Genomic DNA, 22,795 nt, shown 5'->3' with positions numbered 1-22,795 from the left:
GAGTGTAAGTACACGGGCTGCGTCGCTGACCTCAACGCGGATTGTCCTGAGCAGCTTCGCGTAATGGATCCGAACAACGGTGGGAACGTCGTGGGGGTGTAAAAGCGCGTGCGCTGCGTTCAACACGGATGAGTTTTTGTTAGAAAGTGCCTTAGTCAAAGATGTTGCAAGGTGGTCAAGTGATTACGTAATCTATTTTGGTATGACTTGCATGTGGAAAGCAAGTGACTATGTTACGTGGGTTGTGTTTTGGGAAGCCTTTGTTTCTAGGAAACCTTTAGATTATATATATGTACTAAACTGTTGTAAAGTTGAAGACTGTGAGTGTGAAATATCAAAATAAAATTTACAAAACTACAAACTGGTATCAGAGCACTTTTCTTAAGGGATCTCTGATGGAAACAGAAACAAATTTCTCCAGCACACCACCTGTATTCGATGGTGAAAATTACCAAGTTTGGGCAGTTAGGATGACGGTTCATCTTGAAGCTCTTGATCTCTGGGAGGCTATAGAAGAAGATTATGAAGTGTTCCCCCTGCCTGAAAATCCCACGCTAGCCCAGCTTAGAAATCACAAAGAAAAGAAGACAAGGAAGTCTAAAGCCAAGGCATGTTTATTCAAGCACCATATTTACAAGAGTAATGAATTTGGGATCAGCAAAAAGCATTTGGGAATATCTCAAAAAGGAGTATGAAGGAAATGAAAGAACCAAGAACATGCAAATACTTAATCTGATTCGGGAGTTTGAGATTCAGAAAATGAAGGAGACAGAGACCATAAGAGGATATTCAAATAAGCTACTAAGTATTGTCAACAAGGTGAGATTGCTTGGTAAGGACTTCTCAGATGAAAGAATTGTAGAGAAGATTTTGGTATCCATACCTGAGAGATATGAATCTAAAATCTCTTCACTTGAAGAAACCAAAGATTTATCCAGTATCTCTTTAGCAGAATTGGTAAATGCAATGCAAGCTCAAGAGCAAAGACGATCAATGCGAGAAGAAGGATCAATGGAAGGAGCTTTTCAAGCAAATAATGAAACTCAAGAGGCTTTTCAAGCAAAGGGAGTTTCAGATAAACGGATATACAAACCTAATAGCAATGAAACCTGTCCTCACTGCAAGAAGACAGGTCATGAAGAAAGAAAGTGTTGGTGGAGACCAGATATTAAATGCAGAAAATGTGGTAAACTCGGTCATGTGGAGCGAGTTTGCAAGACACAACAAAAGGATGAAGCAAATGCTATGATCGAAGAAAATGAAGAAAAATTGTTTGTCGCAACAAGCTCTGTAGCAGCTAAGTTCTCAAGTGATTCTTGGTTGATTGACAGTGGTTGTACAAACCATATGACCAACGATGAGGAACTGTTCAAGGTATTAGACACATCTGTTACTTCTAAAGTAAGAATTGGAAATGGTTATTTTCTTTCCGTTAAAGGGCAAGGAACGGTGGCCATCGAAAATGTAACAGGTGTCAAGTATATTCAAGATGTTCTTTATGTGCCTCAAATCAATCAGAATCTACTAAGTGTTGGACAGTTGCTAGAGAAAGGCTTCAAAGTCATTTTTGAAGACAAATGGTGTTTGATACAAGATGCAAAAGGATGTGACTTGTTCAGAATTAAAATGAGATCAAAAAGCTTTCATCTAAACCTTATGGAGGAAGACCATATGGCTTACACAAGCACAATCAGCAATGCAAGTTTATGGCATAAACGGCTTGGTCACTTTCATCATGGTGGAATTCTTTATATGCAGAAAAACGACATGGTAAAAGGAATTCCATTGTTGGAAAGTGAGTTAGGAGATTGTACATCTTGTCAATATGGGAAAATCACAAGAAAACCATTTCCTCAAACAACTTGGAGAGCTACAAAAAAGCTGCAGCTAGTACACACGGATGTTGGAGGTCCTATGAGCACACCATCCTTGAATGGTAGTAAGTACTATATTGTGTTCATTGATGATTACAGCAGATTTTGTTGGATTTACTTCATTAAATTCAAGAGTGAGGTACCTAACATATTCTGGAAATTCAAGGCTTGGGTGGAAAATCAAAGTGGTTGCAAATTGCAAATTTTGAGGTCTGATAATGGGACTGAATACACAAATAAGACTTTTGGAAAGTTTTGTGAAGAATCCGGTATTGAGCATCAGTTTACAGCTCCATACAGCCCTCAACAAAATGGTGTAAGTGAGAGAAAAAATCGAAGCATTATGGAGATGACAAGATGCATGTTGCATGAAAAAGAGCTTCCAAAGAAGTTATGGGCAGAAGCTGCAAACACTGCAGTATTCTTACTCAATAGGTTACCAACAAGAGCCTTGGACAAAAAGACACCATATGAAGTCTGGTATGGGTACAAGCCAAACATGTGTAATCTGAAGACGTTTGGTTGTCTTTTTTTCACTCATGTTCCATATGTGAAACGAGATAAGCTTGACAAGAAGGCAGAACCTGGGGTGTTTGTTGGTTACAGTGATTCTTGCAAAGCTTACAGAATCTTTCATCCTCAAAATGAAAAGCTTTTGGTAAGCAGAGATGTGACTTTTATGGAAGATAAACAATGGAATTGGGAGCAATCAGATTCAGAACAGGTGCCTAGGATTCTACAAGACACTGGAGATAAAATCGATGATATTCCAGTGAGAGGTACAAGATTATTGTCTGACATCTATCAAAATTGCAATATTGATGTCTTTGAACCTGGTGAATATGAGGATGCTGAAAAGGATCAAAATTGGGTTGAAGCAATGAATGAAGAGCTTAGAATGATTGATAAAAATGATACTTGGCAGCTAGTAGACAGACCATCAAACAGAAAGATAATTGGTGTTACATGGGTTTATAGGACCAAACTCAATGCTGGTGGATCTATAAACAAGCATAAAGCCAGATTAGTGGCGAAGGGCTATAGCCAAGTATATGGAGTGGATTTTTCAGAAACCTTTGCTCCAGTGGCAAGGTTAGACACGATACGAATGATGCTTGCATTGGCTGCTCAAAATACTTGGAAAGTATTTCATTTAGATGTCAAATCAGCTTTTCTAAATGGCTATCTTGAAGAAGAAATCTATGTAGAACAACCTGCTGGGTTTAGAGTAAAGGAACAAGAGGATAAAGTCTATTTGTTAAAAAAAGCTTTGTATGGTCTAATTGATGATCATCTTCAGAATAATTTGGTATCTTGTCCCAAAAAGATGTTACCTTAGCTTCATCTACTTTTATTAATCATCTGTGACCTTCAGAGATGGAAAACGGGTTGTAGATGAAACATTCTGGAGAATAAGATTTTAACTGGGAGTAATGGTTTTTGAGAAAACTTTGATTTATTCGATACAGAAACCTCTGGTACATTTGAAATGAGTAGGTATCTAATCCACACTGGCTCAGACATTACTGAGTTATGTTTGTAAATGGACATGGAAAACAATTTAATGGATCATTCATTCACGGCATGTAGAGTCTACTTGTCAGAGGAAGATGAAGAGAGGCGAGCTTTATCAGCCTTTTCCATGTAATCTTGGTGAGACCGATGATTGTTTGATCCTAAAAGAAACAAAGAATTCAACAAAATGAAAAATTTCTGGGTGACTTTCCTCGTCATTATTACTTGTTAACACAAACCCAGTCGAACACGATCTAAAAAGAAACGGACCGGTGAATATCCCGATCCCGTGCTTCTTTTCCCCACTGTACACATCATAGTGCTCCATCTTTGCCCTAAGCCCTCCTCCACCCAAGCTTGAAGCTCCATTGCTCTTCGTCTCATTCCCCCATCTCGATCTCGATCTCGATCTCGATCAACTTCAGTCCATTTCTCCCAATCAGATTTCTCTTCTTCTAGGGGTTTGGTTTATTCAGGAATTGGATTTCGAATGTTATTTTTAAAATATAATTTTGGATATAAACATATTTTGATATTATTAAATAAAATAAATTGATTATATATAATTATTTTAATTTTTTTTTTTTTTTTGATAATCCAGGGGTTCCCCACTTACGTGGATCATTCCCCTAGGCTCGGTTAGGCAGCGGTCCACTTCAATCGGGAGGGCTTTACCTGGGCTGGAGACAAGGCCCAACACTCAGTACCGCATTTGATGACAGGATGGGCAGTTACCCTCCGCCTGGCGTCGAACCCGAGAGCATGACAATTGGCCCCCAAAGTCCTTACCAAACGAGCTACCTCGTCCCGTCAATTATTTTAAATTTTTATATATTTATATGCAAATTCTCTACCAAAATGCTTTACCAATCAAGAACTAACTTTTAAAATTGTACTCATTTTAATACTCAAAGTATCCCGATTTTAATCAAAAATATTAATAAGTTTTAAATGAAATTTAAAGTTTTTTAAAAATATTTTTTAATTTTTTAAATTTGTTTTAAATTTTAAGAATAAATGTAACAAATTTTTTATGATATTTTAATTTTTTTTAAAAAAATTAATTATGAATAAGATAAACAAATTGCTTTTAAATTTCAGAAAACAAACTAAATTTTAAATTTAAACTAAAACTAATGCTATAAAAAATAAATAATCCAAAATTTAGTTACTTTTATTCTTGAAAGTTAAAATAAATTTTGAATATTTTAAGGTTTGTTTTTGAATTTTAGAGAATTTTTAAGTTTTGTTTAAAAGTAATAACTATATCGTAAATCACTTTTTCATTTTGGAATTAATAACGCTATCGTAAATCAATTTTTTTTCTTCTGACTAAACTCAATTAAAATATATTAAAGTTACAACTATAATACATAAATTATTACACAAACATCTATATGCATCATGTACTGAAAATGCTATAAAGAAATAAGATTTATGATGCGTTCTCGTTCTTTTTGAGACTGTCTTACTCATTAACGAATACACATATTCATGAATACCTTCTTACTCCAGTATAATTCCTTTTCTATTCTTTATATTGAGACTGTTTCATAGCCATATCAGTAAAACCCACCGTATCTGGTACTAGTCCTGGAATTAGTCCGTATCAATATCGTTGCAAATAAAATAGATTTTAGCATAATCCCGATATAATATTTTAGCGCTATTGTAGATCCTAAAACCTACACTAAGTATTTGATAGTGTTTGAGATATAAACTGGAGAAGACACAAGAATGTTGACAACAATATCAATTCTGATCTTCTTTTCTCTACACCTTTGAGCTGATAATTTCCTCGATCTCGAATCTCATGGCTGCATCATTCTTCTTTCCGCGCCCGATAACCACGACCGGCGATCTTGAAGATCTTTACAACACGTATGGGGTTGATCGCGCCGTCAAATCGGAGCTGGCTTCTCCTTTAGAGACTCCTGAGACTGTTCGAGACGGATACTGCAGAGCTTACCTAGCGTATTTCCAATCCTGCGGTCTCTCTTTTCCGATCCCGGAGTCCGTGCTGGAAATCTTTGCAGAGCTTGGGCTGTCGTTCACCCAAGCTTGTCCCAATCTTCTATGGCACCTCGTTGCGCTTCTGGTCAGGGCCAGAGAGGAGGGGATTTCTTTTGGTCTCGATGAGCTTCGTCATCTCATCTTGATCAAGAAGAACAAGCAGAGTTCCGGGACTTTCCTTGCTTCGCCTCGTCCGGGGCGTCATGTTACTGAGGCGGTCCCTTATAGAGACGAGTTATGGCGCGAACGATTTTTCGTTTTCAAGATCGATCAAGCGTCCGTGGGTAGCTTCGACTACTCCAAGCTTTCGAGATCTTGGGCTGGAGAAATAGGTTTATTTCTTTATGCTTTGCCTTCTCTCTCTTCGATGTTTTATTAATTTAATAAATCTCATTCTTTGGCGTTTTTATTTAACCCAGCTCGGTCGGGAACTCCGTGCGATCCCAGCCAATTGCGAGGGCTTTTGTCCGTGCTCCGGAGAGGAGACGTCTCTTGGACATCTTTGGGGGGGGGGCAAGGATTCGTGCTGCCTTCTTGCTTCCTCGCGGTGAGACGACCGCTCCTTTGATCGATGATGACGAGGAGGCCGGCTTGCCAGAGGCTCGAGCGACTCCTCGTCCTGTCGTGGTTCGTTCCGTGAGTCCTCCTGCTCGAAGATCGAGGAGATCGTCTTTTAGAGCTTCGACTTCGTCGGCTAGAAGAGGAGCTGCGAGTGGATCATCTCGAGATCTCACTCTTCGTTCGGGGGAGATCGATGCTACGACCTCAGAAGGGACACCTATCTAGCTGAGCTCGGGGCCGGAGGATGAACTTAGCCCTCCTCAGTCGAAATGTCGGCGTGTATCTCACGTTTCTCCTTTGGATTCAGCACCTCCTTCTCCTAGAAGATCGACTCCGTCGGGCCCTTGGTTTGTCCATGAGGGTGTAGGTACGTTGACTGCTTCAGGAGACGACCTCCTATATTTAGCTTGTGCTGTTAGACCAGAGGGTGTTGCTCCTCCGTTACTTTCTTCTCCCGCGGAGAGGACAGCTTATACCAAGATGGTGGCTGCGAGCTTTTCGGTATGCTTCACTGATATATATATATTTTTTAATTTGTCGGTTCCCTTTATTTTTTAATTTGTCGGTTCCCTTGGTGTTGTTATGACTCACTCCAATTTTGCTCTTGTAGGCTATAGAGGCTTGCAACGAGTTGGTTGCGGCTACTGAGCATCGCGTTGGGGACTCTTGTAGGGACGCAGAGATCGAGAGCATTGGTCTGGACATCAAGAGACTTTCGGCGGAGCTTGAGACAGCCAAGCTTGAGGGAGCAAAGGATGCTAGAAAGATCGCGGGGTTGGTTAAGGATTGGGAAAGAGCTCGTAGGGAGAGTGCGACTCTTGCGGCTGAGGTTAATGCGCAAAGGGCTAGGATCGTGGATCTCGAGCTGGAGAGGGATCGCGATATTAGACGAGCTTCTCCGGCTGCTCGTTGCGACGTTGTACAGAGGTACTCCGAGATCCTATCGCGTCTGAAAGTCAAATGGGTGAGCAAGGAGAAGGAGACGTTCGCCAGGATTCATCTTCAGGAGGTGGTGGCCAACATAGACCTGCTGAACGAGCTTGGTGAGGGCGACCTAGATATGGAGAAGGAGCTCACTCGTCTAAAGGAAATGGAGAAATATTGCGAAAGTCTCGTCGCTTTAGCCGCTACGTCGGATTGGTCTCCTTCAGGGCTTGATCTTCCCCAGGTATTCGAGGATTCGGTGGATCAAGACGAAGGATCTTCTGCTGATCGAGCTGATTCTTAGGATGTAGTTGTTATCTTTTTCTTTTGTTTCGAATCAATCGTTTGTACTCTTTCTTTTTCTTTTATCGACTTTTTATGTTTCTTGGATAATCTTGAATTGTTTTGAATGGATGCGTTCGGATTTTCGGATATCTTCTTTAAAGATTCCGTTCACTTGGGTTGTTGCGATCTGTTTTAGGGTTTCCACCTCTTTATAAGTTCTGTTTCGGTTGAGTCGTATTTCAAGACGCCGAGTTCGAACTTGCTTCTTCTATCCTTCTTTTGTTAGTGCAACATGTCGACAAGAAGGACAAACGTTCGTGAATCTGAAAGGATACGAAACTGAGTCGAAAGTGTCGGCTCGGAACGCCTTTGATCTGGTGATTTGAGCGATGCTCTTACTGAGGTCCTTCGTGAAGAAGCTCATGTTTCTCAAGCTCTGTCCCGTCGAGACGGGATGGACAAGTCCGTTACTCGTACGAAGTCGAATAGCCCTAATGGGTCTGAGGGGCGCGATCGCCCTCAAAAGAAAGCTAAGACAAATGGCTCCGAAGGTCGTCCTATTGTGCCGAGCGAGGTGGTTGCTAAGCCCTTTCAGTGGCAGTTTTCTCATTCAAAGGACTGCCCGATCACTGAGGATCCGGATAGTGTGGCTCATCTGTGAGACACTTCAAGCTTGCCGGCTGTCCGCTCCCTTCCCTTCGGAATATGACAGAACGTGACGCTTACGTGAAGATGGCGGTCGCTCATGCCAAGGTTAGTTGGCTGGGTTTTCGGGACCGATTGTTTCTATCTTGACCTTTCATTCGTTTTCAGGCTATGGAGAAACGCTTGCAGGATGTTCCTCGTTCTGATGAGCTTCACGAGATTAAGAAGGTCGTATGGGAGCTGAAGTTAAGCTTGAAACTGGCGTAAGATCGGGAACGTGCGAATGCTGACCAGCTGACCGTTGCAGAGAAGATGGGAAATCAGGCCGCCTCTCTCGAGGCACGCCTTCGGGTCGTGAGTAACGAGAGGAAGTTGGCTCAGGAGCAAGTCTCTTTCTTGGAATCACAGATCGAGACTTGTTCCCAGAAACATTCTGATGATCTTCGTCGAGCGACATATGAGGCGAAGAAGACCTTGGATGATGGTTACCTCGATCTTTTGATTTCTTTGAAGGAAAAGTGGGAGAAGAAGAAAGCTGCGGCTGATTGTGAATCGCGGTTGAGGGAGGTCATGGCGAATATCGGCCTTCTGAAAGAGATAATGAATAAGAACTTGTTGGCTTCGGAGGAGCTACCTCGCCTTCGGGCTAAGGAGATCGAGCTTGAGGCCGAGCTCGACGTGAACGCGGTGTCGGATTTCTGGATTGGTAAGTTGGATCTTCCTGGCGACTCGGATCTGCCTAAGGAGTTCTTCGGGAAGGAAGGCTCTGAAGGAAGTGAGCCGGGTGATGAACTCATGCGTGCGGAAGATCGCTTCGAGGATGGCGAGTTTGAGGAATGATTTTGTTGCCTTCATGTTTTTCTATTTTGAATAAGGGAACCTGGTCGTTCCTGTGTTGTTTTTCATTTTGTTGTTTTGATTATGAATAAATGAGAAGGATAACTAGTTTGCTCCTGAGTTGTTTTTTAAGAGTTGGATCCTATTTTGGACGTTTGATCGAATCTAGTTGATGCTATATCGATACCTGCGATGGCGTTGTAAGAGATCTTTGTTAAATTCTTCTTGCCGCGCTTGTGGCGGGATCGGTTACTTTCTAAAGACTTGATCAGGGTCCCGAATCGTAACCAATCGTTGAGTGTTTGGTGGAAGATAATGTCTTTGTTTTAGTTTTCCGTGACAATGAGTTTAAAGAAAATGTGACTTTCGAAGTCGTTTGTTATTACTATGGTGATGTACATACAACAAAGCATGTGTGTTAGCGGTGTATCCATTTACATTTGGCTTTGTTGGATCGTTTGGTGTCCGCGAGCGGGATGCGATGTGAACTTCGTGTGTTGGAGTTTTGTGAGTGACTGAACTCGTATCGTGAGTTGCCTACGTACCCTTGGAGAGGGATCAAGTCGTATCGTAGTTCGATTGTTTCCCCTAAAGTTAGGGTCGTTTTTGCTTTTGTTCGTGCACGGTGTTCGTGCGATTCTGGATAATTAGATTTGGAATCTCGACTTTGGCCTAAGGCTGTGGTTCGATCTCTTTGAAGCTCGTGAGGTAACAAGTTCGGGAAATTTTCTGGCTTCCTCGTATGGTTTCGATACCTTTTGGGGTTGGGAACTTCAAGCATTGATGGTAAGTTGACAGTACTGCTTTCATGCTGTAGAGCCTGGTTCTGCCTAGGATGGCGTTAAACGGGGCAGGTTGGTCGATCACGATGAACTCGACAATTCTTCTTACCTCTCCTGCTGTAACTGCGAGTTCGATAGATCCCATGGAGTATGTGGTTTCTCCGGCGAAGCCAATGAGTGGGGTTCATTCTTGCTTGAGGAGGGTTTTGGTGAATCCCATCCTTTTGAAGGCGTCGTAGAAAAGGACGTCGGCCGAACTGCCGGTGTCGATCATGATTCGAGATAGTTTGCATCCACCGACGTCGAGTCGTATAACGAGAGCATCGTCGTGAGGCTGATCGACGTTTGCGGTTTCATTTTCGTCGAACGTGATTTCGTGGTCGGGGCCTGACAAGGGTTGTCGGATTCCGTTGGTTTTCTCGGCTCTGCGTTGGTGTGCTTTAATGGAGTTCACGGAGTTGCAGAATTTTGATCCTCCGTAGATAAAGTCGATGCGGCGTTTTTCCTGATATTTCGCGGGGAGGTATTGCTTCCTGATTGATACTGGTTGGTATTGTCCTTGCCACCCAGACAGTGTGGGCTTGCATGGGCGTGCGCTGTCTTTGTTCTTCTTTTTGGTTTTGCGAGCTATCGGTGCTTCCAGCTGTTCGTGGAATTCCTTGAATTTCTGGACCAGCTCGGGTCCAATGGGCTGGTTTCTTTGTGCGATCTTCGGTTCGCTTTGATATCCGGGAATTTGGATTGTTATTATGATGTGTCCGCACGTAGAGTTTTCTGTTTAGATCATTTGGTTTTGTCGCTGTCGATAATTCTTTCCCCATGAGATCATGTCAACTCGTTTCTTAGGGGCAGGTGGTGGCGAGCTCGGAGAGTCATTGTCGGCTTTGCGAGCTCGTTTTGCGGAGGTTACCTTGGTCTTCTTGTTGCTTTTTGGCGTGGAGGGTTGTTCTTCCTCCTGGGAGCCTTCGTCGCCGTCGTCGCTCTTATCTTTGTTTTGGAGCGCGGCTCGACATTCCTCGGTTGAGTGTCCTTTTTCGTTTGTGGAAGGTGAAATATTTGCTAGGGTCGTAAGTTGATGGCTTATTTGGGGTTGAGCTGTCGATTGCATACGAATGCTGCCCGCGGGTGGTTTGCTCCTTAGCTGCTTGCGGCTTCTTATTGGCGTTGTTTTTAGTGGCCATGAACTGTTCTTTCAGTGCGGCTACGTCTTCTTTGTAGGTTGCGAGGAAGGTGGCTCGGTGCAAGGCGTCGTCTAGTGAGTTTGGAGCCCTAACCGTCATCTCCTCCCTAAATATAGAGGAGAACCATACATCATTCTTTAGGGCTGCGAGGGCTACTGCATCGTTTAGGTTCGCAATCTTGGCCTTGATGTCTCTAAACTTGCTTATGTATGCCCTTAGTGGTTCGAAGGGAGCTTGTTTGAGGTTCCAAAGGTCGGCTTTGGTTGTTCTTGTTTCAATGAAAACCGAATATTGCTTGAGGAAAACCGAGACGAGTTGCGTGAAATTATCTATCGAATTTTCCTCTAGGCCCGCGAACCATTCCAAAGCGGAACCGGTGAGGTTTTTCTGCGAAGAAACGGTAGTATCCTGCCTCTTTCTCATCGTCGTTCAGATGTGCTCGTGTTACCGCGAGTCTGAAGGCTAGGATATGGGCTTTCGGGTCCGAGTTCCCAGCGTATTCGGAGAATTTTATCTTCCCGATATTGCTAAGCCTCACGCTGGTGATTCGATCGGTGAATGGAGTTCTCCTTGTTTCCTCTATGGCTTGATCGATATCCGCGGCGGCGCTCGTTGCCAAGTGCATGATGGCATGCAACTTCTTGATTTCAGCCTCGTTTTTGTCGATGTAATCTTGGAGTATCCCGTTTTCTCCGTCGGTTCTCCGATCTTCTCGTCGTGGGATTTCTTCGTCAAAGTTTGGGGCGTGACGTTCTTCGCTTCGTCTCGCTCTATCGTTACCCGTGGTTCGGTATGGGATCCCTCTGGAGGGTGGGATTTCGGGTCTGGTTTTGTTGGCCCTTCCTTCGGACTCGTTCCGGCTCGGGGGTATCTCACGGTTTTCGCGAGCTGCTGCCGGATCGTCTTTGGATCCATTGTAATTTAAGTTTTGGTAAATCGAGCCTGATCGGGAGTTCTCGCCGGCATAGTTTCTAGGTCGAGAGTTCTGAAAATCAGGGGTTCCGAAGGCTTCTGTGTTATGAGAGGTCGGAGTCCGAGTTTGCGGGCTTGATCGAGATCTGGTTTCGTTTCAAACGCTTGCTCGATTCTCGGCGAGTTCTCTCTCGGCCTGCTCCAGCCGATTAGTGATAGTTTGGTGAGCGATTTCTTGCTCTCGATCCTTATAGACTAGAGTGCGGATCATTCCGCGGAGCTCCGCGACCTCTTCTCTGGTTTGAGTTATGGTTGTTGGAGAGATTGGTCTCGCTGATTGAGATCGGGTTGTCGAGCTATCGACCGGGGGTCTATCTCCCGCGCGGATCCAAACCCTGAATCGATATCGATCTGGGACCGTGGTCCCTGTTTGAGCAGTCACGGGGGTTTGGATTGGGTCAACGACTCCATCGGGGCTCGTAAAACTCGTATGGGGGTCGTTCCTTTGCTCTGTCCCGGCGAGATCGACGTCGGGGATTCCTTGTTGAGAGCTTGCGGTTGGATTTGGATCCGTAGTCGTGCTTGGAAAACCTAGATCGAGTTCTTAGCAAGGATGTTTTTCGTTTATCTTTCCCACAGTCGGCGCCAAAATCTAGATCTTAAAACCTACACTAAGTATTTGATAGTGTTTGGGATGTAAATTGGGGAAGACACAAGAATGTGGGAACAATATCCTTAGAACACAACGATGTAAATGGAAATCGGTTGACAAAAATGGACTTTTATTGATTAATGAGATCGATTACAAGGAATAGATTGAGATCGGAAACTATAAAGAGATCGACTAAAAGAAGGGTTCAAAACGAGGTTAAACGAGATCGCTGTGATGTGTATGCTCTCTCTCGGGTTTTTGATGTGTTTTCCTTGTCGTCCATAACCTTCTTTTATAGTCTTGTAGTTCCACGATCCTCGCCATCTCCTCCTCGATCTCAGGAACCGTTTTGACTTCGTATTTCGAGGTCGCTGGTCGTCATGGGCCTTTCCTGCTCGCGGCCCATATCTCGGGCTCGGCCCGTCGAACATATTGACCGAAATTGGGTCCAACAGCTATCATTCCCATAACATCATCGTTTCCCACTCTCCTTCGTATTATTAAAGTGTGATGATATCTCCATGCAAACCATTCTCTCTTTGTCTAAAAAACAAAAAAAAGAAACATAGAGAAGATGAACGATAGCGATGAACCGGATACATAATCGATTAAGAGATGTAAAGTATGCCTACATTTCATAGTAACCAGTTGAAGAAGACTGGTGAAAACTCCAATTGCTTGCGGTATAAGTTTTCTGATATGACGTGATGTGACTCTTGAATTTACAAAGCAAGGAAAATCTTGGAGCAAGAGATAATTAAGGAGGATGTATGAAAAACTTAAGGTGAGTTTTAAGTCGTTCAGAATTCAAATCCAAGACTTTGTCTTAGTGGAGGTGATTGAATTGGAGTAACCTATAATTTTTGTTTTCGTAGATATCAAGAGAAACAGAAATCTGAAAGAAAATGAAGAAAAAAAATTAAAAAGGAACAAAATAGAAAAGAAAAAGATCACGCCGGTTAATTACAAAATTATTTTAGAATATATGATGAAAAATATGTTAAATATCATGATCAACCTTTTTTAAATTAGATAGCTAGCTATAATTTGTTTGTTGCATACTGAGTACAATTTCCCTTGTAAAAACGAGAGTCAATACATACATGATACATATGATGGTCTGGAAGCTATATTCCACGTTACCGTTTGTAAATATAGCCATTACAGGTCTTTTAATAGATTTACTAGGTAATAACCCGCGCCTTGCGCGGAATGTGATTATTAGTTTCGTTATTTTTTAATAATGAGACATTAATCTGTTTAATCTGGATATCGGTTCGGTTTTCGGTTGTTTTTTGGTTTTTAATCTCCTAAAATATAACAATCATTTTAAATCCATATTTATTGGGTTTGTACGGTTAAAATGTTTGATGTTTTTGTTCTTTTCCATGTGATAATCAAAAATTACTATTATTTGTTTGTTTTTATGTTATGAATTTTAGATAGTCGTGATGTCGAACCAATGGTTTCATATTATAGTTTCTAAACGGATAATAGTTAAAAAAAGATAAGAAAATTATTAAGACAAATCATTTTACTACAATGTGATCCATAGTGAAAGAAGCATTAAGAAAAAGAATATTTTAACTTCCAAAAAATTAGATATTTCAGTTGTGGTAAATACTTTGTTATAAGGTGCTCACGTCATTACTATTATGTGTATGTATGTGTATGTAAAAATATATAAAGATGGTTGATAATTACTATTAAATGTCATTTTTTCAAAATAACACGTGCAAAAAAAAATTCTTAAAATGAAATTATTTAAAAACAAAAATATTGTAAAATTTATATAAACTATAATATATAACTTATATATAATTCTTTAAATATATATATATATCTGCATATAATAGATCAAATTAGATATCTGTTCCTATAAATATTGGTATTTGTGATTTGTTTTTTTTTTACGGATAATGCAATTTAGTATTTTATTTGCTTTGTAGAGTAACAGATATCCAGATTTTTCGGTTCGAATCAAAACAGATAACGAATCGAATCAAAATTTATGAATAATTTGTCCATCTCTATTCGTACACAGTAAAAATAACGTAAAGAAGAATCATGCATGTGAGTTTTATATTAAAAAAAAATGTAAAGTACATAGTGTGAACATATTTATGTAAAATTTGGCTGAGAAGCTCTCTACATGTGACATGTATCCATTTTAGTGTGAACGCATTTATTACAATGTTTCTACAAGTGACATGTGTCTAGTTTAGTGTGAACGCATTTATGACAATGCTTTTCCTTTAATATATAAGGGATAGCTTACCGGAAATAAATAAGCCCATTAGAACATTTTTAACCATAACAACTCTATTGGGTGCTTAAACATTTTTTTAGTATTAAATAGATGTTAAACACTTTTTTAAGCAACTTTTAATATTTTGACCTCCAATGGAAGTTGCTTATTTTGGGGTGCTTAAAAAAAATTATTAAACATTATTTTATATAAGATTAAATCTATTTATTATATAAAACATATTTAATCATAACATTTAGAACATTCATTTTAAAATAAAAACATAATAATAAAGATTAATACAATAATCGACAATAATTTGAAAGAAACATCCGAGCTCAATTGTTGTCCTCATCACGTCCAAATTTACTCCACAAATGTTCAACCAAATCAGCTTTCAGTTGTTCATGCATTTGTCTATCACGAATTCTAGTTCGAACACCCATCATATTGGCGATATTTGAAGGGATATCTGTTGAATAGTTGAGATCCACATGTGAACTTCCGTTGTCTTCTGCTTGTTGGAAATCGGAAATATTAAATTGCGTGTATCCTTCTCGTTCGTCTTCAACTATCATATTATGGAGTATGATACATGCTCTCATAATCTTTCCAATTTTGACTTTATCCCAAAAAGTGCTGGATTTTTAACGATGGCAAACCGAGCTTGCAAGACTCCAAAAGCACGTTCCACTCCCAGTGCATACAATCGATGCTTCCTATCATCCCGGGAAATCCACGAAGGTCAGCCGGAGTTGGTCTTCTTAGGTACTCATCGCCAAATAATTGTATAATTCCTTCCACAAAATTCTCCAAACATGACCGACTTGTAGTTTCACCGAGCCAGAGGTATTCCTCTACCGTATCCACTGCAGTACCATATGACAATATACGAATGGCTGCCGTACACTTTTGGAGTGCTGATAGCCCCAACCTTCCGATACCATCTGTCTTTTGGCGAAAGAAGTCAACTTCGGTGGAGAGTCGATCAACAATGTGCATGAACAACGGCTTGTTCATTCGACTAGGCACAAGTATCCCAAAGCTTCTTCGCCCGTGACACAAGCATAATAGAGCTTCTTCGTCTCTGATTATTCCACTCCCATTGCTCCTGAAAGTAACAAGAATATGAAACATAAGACTTGGTTCTTCTTCGTGACCGATGGTTAAATTTGCTAAGGTTTGATCAAAATATTGATCACAATATTGATCAAAATATTGATTACAATATTGATCAAAATATTGATCAAATGTTTGATCACTTGATTCTTCGAATTTTTTTTGAGAAGACGATGTCATTTTTATGATTGAAAAGGCTTTGAATTTGGTTTGTGATTTGGTTTGGTTACGTGATTTGGATTTTAATTGGTTTTCTAAGACACGCTTTAGGAAGTAATTTGGGTTGGAAAGTGATTTGGTTTGGGAAGTGTTTTTGTTGGTAATAGAAGAGAAGACATCAATGAGAAAGAGAGAGAGAGAGAGGTGAGAAAGCAGTTTGAATACTCTTGTTATATAGACTACACAATCATACCAAAGCGTGTAGTTCGTGACAGAAGCATACACAAGAATTCACAATCATTCAGTCCGTGACACAAGTTTACAAAAGACACGACTTCACACAAGTTTACAAAAGACAAGCCTACACTAGAGTACAAAAGACACGACTAGACACAAGTATCCCAAAGCTTCTTCGCCCATGACACAAGCATAATAGAGCTTCTTCGTCTCTGATTATTCCACTCCCATTGCTCCTGAAAGTAACAAGAATATGAAACATAAGAACATTAACAAGAAACACAAGAACAGAACAAGTACATGAACACACAAACAAGAACATTCTCATTACTTAAACAGAACAAGTACATGAAACAGATAACAAACACATGACACCAGCATGAAACAGATAACAAACATATGACACTAGCAGAGAAGAGCTTCTGCTTTACACTAACTGGAGAACAACTCATTGATGAGTTTCTTCTTTAGCGTTTCTTCATAGTCAGGGAGTGGCTCTGTTCTAGCAAGTAGACGGTCAAGTAGACCTATCTTGGAGAGTTTTTCTCTCCTAGACAAATCCTCTTGCTTATACGACCAAACCCGCTCAAACTCCTCTCGCCCCTTCCCCTCTTCCATTGGCTTCTTACCACTACGCTTGGCAGCCTTAACACCAGGGGGCCGATCAACCGTTTCACCAGCCACCCCCTCAGTTGCGCGAGATGTTGAGGATTGAGCCCCGTCCTCTCCTTTTCTCTTTTTTGAGGTTCTCTGTGTAGATAGATCACACCACTTCTGGTCATGGCGAAGCTCCTTCCACGCATGTTCCAGAGTGAAATTTTTTTTATAGTTGTTCAAGAAGATAAGGTGAGCTTGTTTGAGAATATCATTCTCATTTTGGCCTGAGGTTTTCTGTCTTGCTGCGGCTTCATAAGCTCCGCAGAACTTGGACACAAGATCATTGATCTTGTGCCACCTATTCTTGCAGTTCAATGGCTCTCTTTTTTCCAGGCCTGCATGCTTTGGACTAGCAGCAAAGTAGTCAGCTACTCTCTTCCAGAAGGCCCCAGACTTTTGCTCGGTCCCAACAACCGCATCTTTGCTGGTGTTAAGCCAAGCGCTGATGAGGACCTCATCATCTGTTTGCGACCAAGACCTGCGTTCTTTACGCTGCAGTGGACTGTCTTGCTCGAAGTTTGAATCTTTTGTGGCTTGCGTGCCAAATAAAGGAATGGGAGAAGATTCTAAACCTATGCCACTAGCTTGTTGACTTTGGTGAAGATCAACAAAATTTAAATTCAAAAATGGATTAGAATCCATCTTTGAATATGTCTTACGTAATAGAAAAGAGAGATGGAAGATAAGAGAGATGGAAGATAAGAGAGATAGATAGATGGAAGAGATGAAGTTAAACGCATTCATTTAAATAGAGAATATAAAGATAAACGCATTCATCACTCACACAACCAATATTCTAGCTAACCATCACTTCTATTTATCACACAACCATAACCTAGTTCACTAAATAAAAACATTAACTATCTAACTCAACCGTAAAGCTTGCAATCAATTCGTTAGAAGTAGACATTTACCTGTATTGCGAAGACCAAATGTACTCCAATGCTTTGAGCTTCCTTCGTCTTCTACCCTCGACAAAATGTACTCCGCATGTTAAGACACAACACACATAAAGTAATCAAAAAAAAATTAGGGAAAACTCTTAAAAATAAACTTTGCTTCATATTTGAAACAGACAGAATCAAAAAGGATTTTGATCCACCCATCTTAATTGAAACAAACTTGCAACCAAAACATATCTAAACAGACAGAGTCAAAACATATCTAAACGACTTTATCGAAGAGAGAACATCAAATTTGATCCTACCATCTTAATTGAAACAAATCCAAGTTGAAACAAAATAACAAACAAATCTATTTTAATCCATCCATATTGATTGAAACAAACTTGCAACCCAATCATGTTCGATGAAACCATCACCCGTTTCAAGACAAACCGCATCAAACAAATAAACGAGAAAGAAGGAAGCTTTACCTTCGCCGAACGCCACCTACGTCGCCGTCGAGGAGAGCTCCGTCGCCACTGATACACCAAATCGACGAGACAGAACAAAGGCTTCGTCTCCACCGAGAGAGGGCTCCATCACCAGGAATACACCTAACCAACATATAACAAACACAAAATAGCCTATCAGAACAATAAGATTCAAAATCTAAATGCATGCAAAATCGAAGAACACAAGAGACACTTACCTTTCGATTTGAGGAGAGCCAGCGTCGCGAGAGTTCCGTCCCCGTTGAGGAGAACCACCATCGAGATCGTCGACGCCGAGCCACCGAGGGAGACGACGATAGCAGAGCCACCGAGACGATTACGATTCGCCTTTCGGGAGAGAGGATTCGAGAGAGAGAGAGAGAGAGAGAGAGAACCAAGTTTGATTTGTTTCACGCGTAACCGAGGCTTCCCCTCCCCTCTCTTGACACGTGCACACTAAGCGGCGTTGTTTCACGGGCTTAATTAAGCGTCGTGTTTTCTATATATATATTTTTATGTTTTCTCTTTTTTTTTAATTAAAATTAACCCTAAGCAATGGCCTAAGCACCTGCGATAATGGTGGTCTAAGAGCAACTCCAATGGTGTTACCCACCATTGGAGTCCTTAGGATTATAATAGTATTTTTTTTGCTTTTTGAATGGTTAAGGATTTGAGTCTAAAATGTATGCCCAATGGTGTTACTCAAAATGAAGTCCTTAGGGATTTAAAATTATTAAATTTTTTAAAAAATTTAATTTTAATTTTTTTTTATTCAATGATTAAAAGCAAACTTACAATAATTATACATCTTCATCATTACCAAACTTGTTCCAAATATTTTCGATTAAATCATTTTTCAATGCTTCGTGTGTACGCCTATCTCGAACATGATTCCGTAGACCAAGCATATTACCGAAATGTGAAGGCATGTTGTTAATATGCTCTACATGTGAACTTCTGCTCGACTCTCCTTCTTCAAATTCCGATGTATCGAACTGAGTGTAACCACCTCGTTCGTTTTCGACTATCATATTGTGTAGTATGATACATGCTCTCATAATCTTCCCTATTTTTTCCTTGTCCAATGATAGAGCTGGGTTTTTCGCTATCGCAAATCGAGCTTGCAATACACCAAAAGCACGTTCCACATCTTTCCGGGTTGCTTCTTGAACTTTAGCAAATAACGCTGCTTTAGGACCTTCAGAGAGTGTGATTGACCATTTTGGATATATACTGTCAGTGAGGTAGTAAGCCAAATCATACTGGTGTCCATTGACCATGTACGTTACCCTTGCAGCGCGACCTTGGTAAATGTCATCAAAAACAGGTGACCGATCAAGGACGTTAATATCGTTTAAGGTACCTGGAGGACCAAAAAAGGCGTGCCATATCCAAAGATCTTGTGAAGCTACAGCCTCCAAGACAATTGTCGGCTTTCCTGATCCACGTGAGTACTGTCCTTTCCAAGCGGTTGGGCAATTCTTCCACTCCCAATGCATACAATCGATGCTTCCTATCATCCCCGGAAAGCCGCGTATCTCTCCAATATCGAGTAGTCGTTGAAGATCCTCTGGAGTGGGTCTTCGTAGATACTCATCTCCAAATAGTTGTATTACACATTCTGTGAAATTGGTTAAACATGAAAGTGATGTGCTTTCACCGAGTCGGAGATATTCGTCACCGGCGCCAGCCGCAGAGCCGTACGCAAGCATACGAATAGCTGCCGTACACTTTTGTAATGTTGATAGACCTAACCTTCCGACTGCATCTCTTCTTTGTTGAAAAAATGGAATATTTGCTGAGAGGGTGTCGACAATCCGCATGAATACTTTCTCGTTCATGCGGAAACGGCGTCTGAATAAATGAGGCGGAAATGTCGGATCTTCACTAAAGTAGTCATTCCATAGACGGTTGTGGCCCGCTTCTCGGTTTCTTTCGACATATGCACGTTTCTTTTTTTTTTGTAGTTCGATTCTCCACAATACTGTTGTATGTTTCTTCAAAATATTCATCAAAAGCCTCATTGACAGCCGCATCGAGTTTCGGTCGATTTCATCTGCCATATTAGGCTATCCTTCCTTCAAACATTATAACAAATATACGTTTTTATAAACTTTTTTTTGGTATTACTTTTGTGATTTTGTCGACATATATATATTTCATAATCATAACTTATTTTCAATAAAAAAAAACAGTCAACGTGCTATCTATTTCCTAATCATAACTTATTTTCGGTTATTATTATTTTGAAATCAACTTCTATAATTTCGGTCCAGTCCCAACTTATATAATTAACTAACTATTACCTTTAAATTAAATAAATGATGGTTCATATAATTACCTAACTAATTTGAAATCAACTACTACAATTAACTCATACCTAACGCTGATGGAGATGAAGGTGGGAAGGTCGTTGTTGTTGAAACAATTGAAAACCGAACGTTTTGCGATCTATGAGTCCTAGACAACACTCAAGTATTCTTTCTGTTTGTGGAAAGGAGATTGTACAAGGAAAATATGAGCAAAGGAAATAGATTCCACTAAAACAGCATTACATCCGTTTTTAGACAGTACAAAGGAAGCAAAAAAGCAAAGGAAATAGCATAACATCCGAGTGTACAAACAGACTTATAAAGGCAACATACAAACAACCCGTGACTTGGTTCACATGAAAATACAAACAGAGAATACAAACCCGTGACTTGATACCAGCTTTTGTCTTCAACCCGTGACATGGTCTAGTACTTCACCTGAAACAGAAGAAATTCACGTGTGTAAGCAATGTAAATAGACATGTTTTAGTTGTAATAATGACAAGGAAAATAAGGTCTAATGCAAATAGTTGAAACTAGTCTAATGATATGGCTCAGGCACTGCCCCTTCACCGTCGCCTTGGGAATCCGTTGGTTTGCGTTTGTCCTTCTCCAGATATGTTGAGCACCACTTCACATCATGCCGAAGCTCCCTCCACGCATGTTCGAAGTTGAACTTCGATCCCTGGTCATTGGCAAATATATCCAACGCAGACTTCATCACATCGTTCTCATTTTGCCCGCTTCTCTGCTCCCTCAGTGCCATGTCGTAACAACCAGCAAACTTGCAAACTCCCTCGTTGATCCTAGCCCATCTTTGCTTGCATGGCCCAAGTTCTCGTGGGGTGGTCCCAACCAGTTGAGGACTGGAGTTGTAGTACTCTACAATCCTGTTCCAGAAGGCACCTACCTTTTGTTCATTACTCACAATGGGGTCTTTGCTGGTGTTGAGCCACGCACCGATGAGGATTAAATCCTCTTTCAGTGACCATTTTCTCCTCTCTTTGACAGTAGACACACCAGAACTTTGGCCAGTAAAGAGAAGATGGTCGCAGGAGTCCAGATGAAATGGCCCTTGACTCATTACGAGGTTTACATAACCACCAGATTTCACCATTTAGGAAGAAGTATGTGTTTCTCTAGTAGAAACACTGACGGTTAAATAAGAGATTCTATAATGACTCTATTGAATCCTAGTAGAAAACAGTCCTATCAGAACAGCTCACGACAATTAAATGGGTTTTAGGCTTAAAGGAAACAGTGCAGTTACGCACAATTAAATGGTGGTTTGGTGTGCATTAATAATCCTAGTTGTTTCCTATCTACAAACTTGCAAGTTATTTGCTCAGAAACATTAAAACAGACACACGGTTTCACAATCCTAGTTTGTTTTCAACTATTCTCAACTACTAAAGTTACACGGTTACACAATCCTAGTTTCTTTTCTAACTACAAACTAATTTCCATTTGAATTCTAACTGGTAAGTTCAAACACTAACTAGAGTTTGAAACCGGTAAGTTTCTTTTCTCGAGTTCAGCCACCCGCGTAAGCAGCATTCTCACCTGCCCTTGAAAAGACATCAGATCAACTCCATTTAATTTCTTAGAAATATGATTAATAAGAGAGTGAACCATCAGACAGAACTCACCTTAAGTGATTCGCACTCTCGCAGAAGCTTCTCCTGCTCGTGAAAACGTACTTTCAGTCTCTCAACCTCTTGTTGCATCCCCATAACCCATGGTTGCCTGAAATGCAATCCGTCATTCTGCGAAAACAGAAAAAAAACTTATCAAACAACAAATAAATATGGAAGGACGAGCTCGATAAATATAGACAAAAGAATGCAAACCTCATAATCTTTGCATATGAAGTATCTTTTGCCGGGGAGGTAATCATATGTTTCCTCTTCATCGACGACCTCCTTCGTGATAGATCCACATGGGCACAGCTTGGGAATCCCCTGTTGCGCATCTGCAACGAAATGAAGCATGTTGTAGTATGCTTTGTGTGCTTTCATATCCCTCAATTCGTCCTCCATTTCAGAACCTAGAAGAACAATAACGTATAAGCGGATCAAAATCCCTTTTTAATCGTGAGGAAACCAACCAAGAAACGAATAAAAGAAGAAAATAATAAGACCAGATCAAAACACTAATTCGATTATAATCCCCAATTCGATTTTTAACAAGAAATCTATTTCATCCCCACAATCGAATCCATAAACAAATAAGCTAATGTAAGAAAAAAAAATTTACAGACGAAAACCCTAATTCGATTTTAATCCCAATTCAATTTTAATCCCAATTCGATTTTAAACCCCAAATCTATTTGATCTCCACAATCGATTCCATAAACAAAGAATCAAATGTAAAAAATAAAACAAACACACGAAAACCCTAATTTGATTTTTATCCCCAATTCGATTTTAAACCCAAACTCTAATTTTCCCCACAATCGAATCCATAAACACTGATGAAAGTGACATGCATCAACTCCAAATGCAAAA

At 40.5% G+C, this 22,795-nt stretch overlaps 4 protein-coding genes across 4 annotated transcripts; 1 reads left to right on the top strand and 3 right to left on the bottom strand.

The window, feature by feature from the left end:
• Positions 1 to 5,202: 5,202 nt before the first annotated feature.
• On the top strand, positions 5,203 to 7,191 carry LOC106297873. Its single transcript, XM_013734024.1, has 3 exons — positions 5,203 to 5,734; positions 6,271 to 6,464; positions 6,574 to 7,191. Exons 1-3 carry the CDS (start codon positions 5,203 to 5,205, stop codon positions 7,189 to 7,191), a joined length of 1,344 nt encoding a protein of 447 aa, XP_013589478.1.
• Positions 7,192 to 9,620: 2,429 nt separating this feature from the next.
• Positions 9,621 to 11,040, bottom strand: LOC106297872. Its single transcript, XM_013734023.1, has 2 exons — positions 10,547 to 11,040; positions 9,621 to 10,155 (listed from the first exon to the last, which is right to left on the bottom strand). The coding sequence occupies exons 1-2, from the start codon at positions 11,038 to 11,040 to the stop codon at positions 9,621 to 9,623; spliced, it is 1,029 nt and encodes a 342-aa protein (XP_013589477.1).
• A 5,336-nt stretch (positions 11,041 to 16,376) lies between these two features.
• LOC106297871 (glutathione S-transferase T3-like) lies at positions 16,377 to 17,243 on the bottom strand. Its single transcript, XM_013734022.1, has one exon. It carries the CDS (start codon positions 17,241 to 17,243, stop codon positions 16,377 to 16,379), a length of 867 nt encoding a protein of 288 aa, XP_013589476.1.
• Positions 17,244 to 20,829: 3,586 nt separating this feature from the next.
• Positions 20,830 to 21,405, bottom strand: LOC106297870 (glutathione S-transferase T3-like). The gene has a single exon (XM_013734021.1). The coding sequence runs from the start codon at positions 21,403 to 21,405 to the stop codon at positions 20,830 to 20,832; it is 576 nt and encodes a 191-aa protein (XP_013589475.1).
• Positions 21,406 to 22,795: the final 1,390 nt, after the last annotated feature.

This window comes from Brassica oleracea, chromosome C6, assembly GCF_000695525.1.
Source record: "Brassica oleracea var. oleracea cultivar TO1000 chromosome C6, BOL, whole genome shotgun sequence".
Lineage (NCBI taxonomy): Eukaryota > Viridiplantae > Streptophyta > Magnoliopsida > Brassicales > Brassicaceae > Brassica > Brassica oleracea.
The sequence above is the reverse complement of the archived record's forward strand: the minus strand, read 5'-3'. Positions and strand labels throughout refer to the sequence as shown.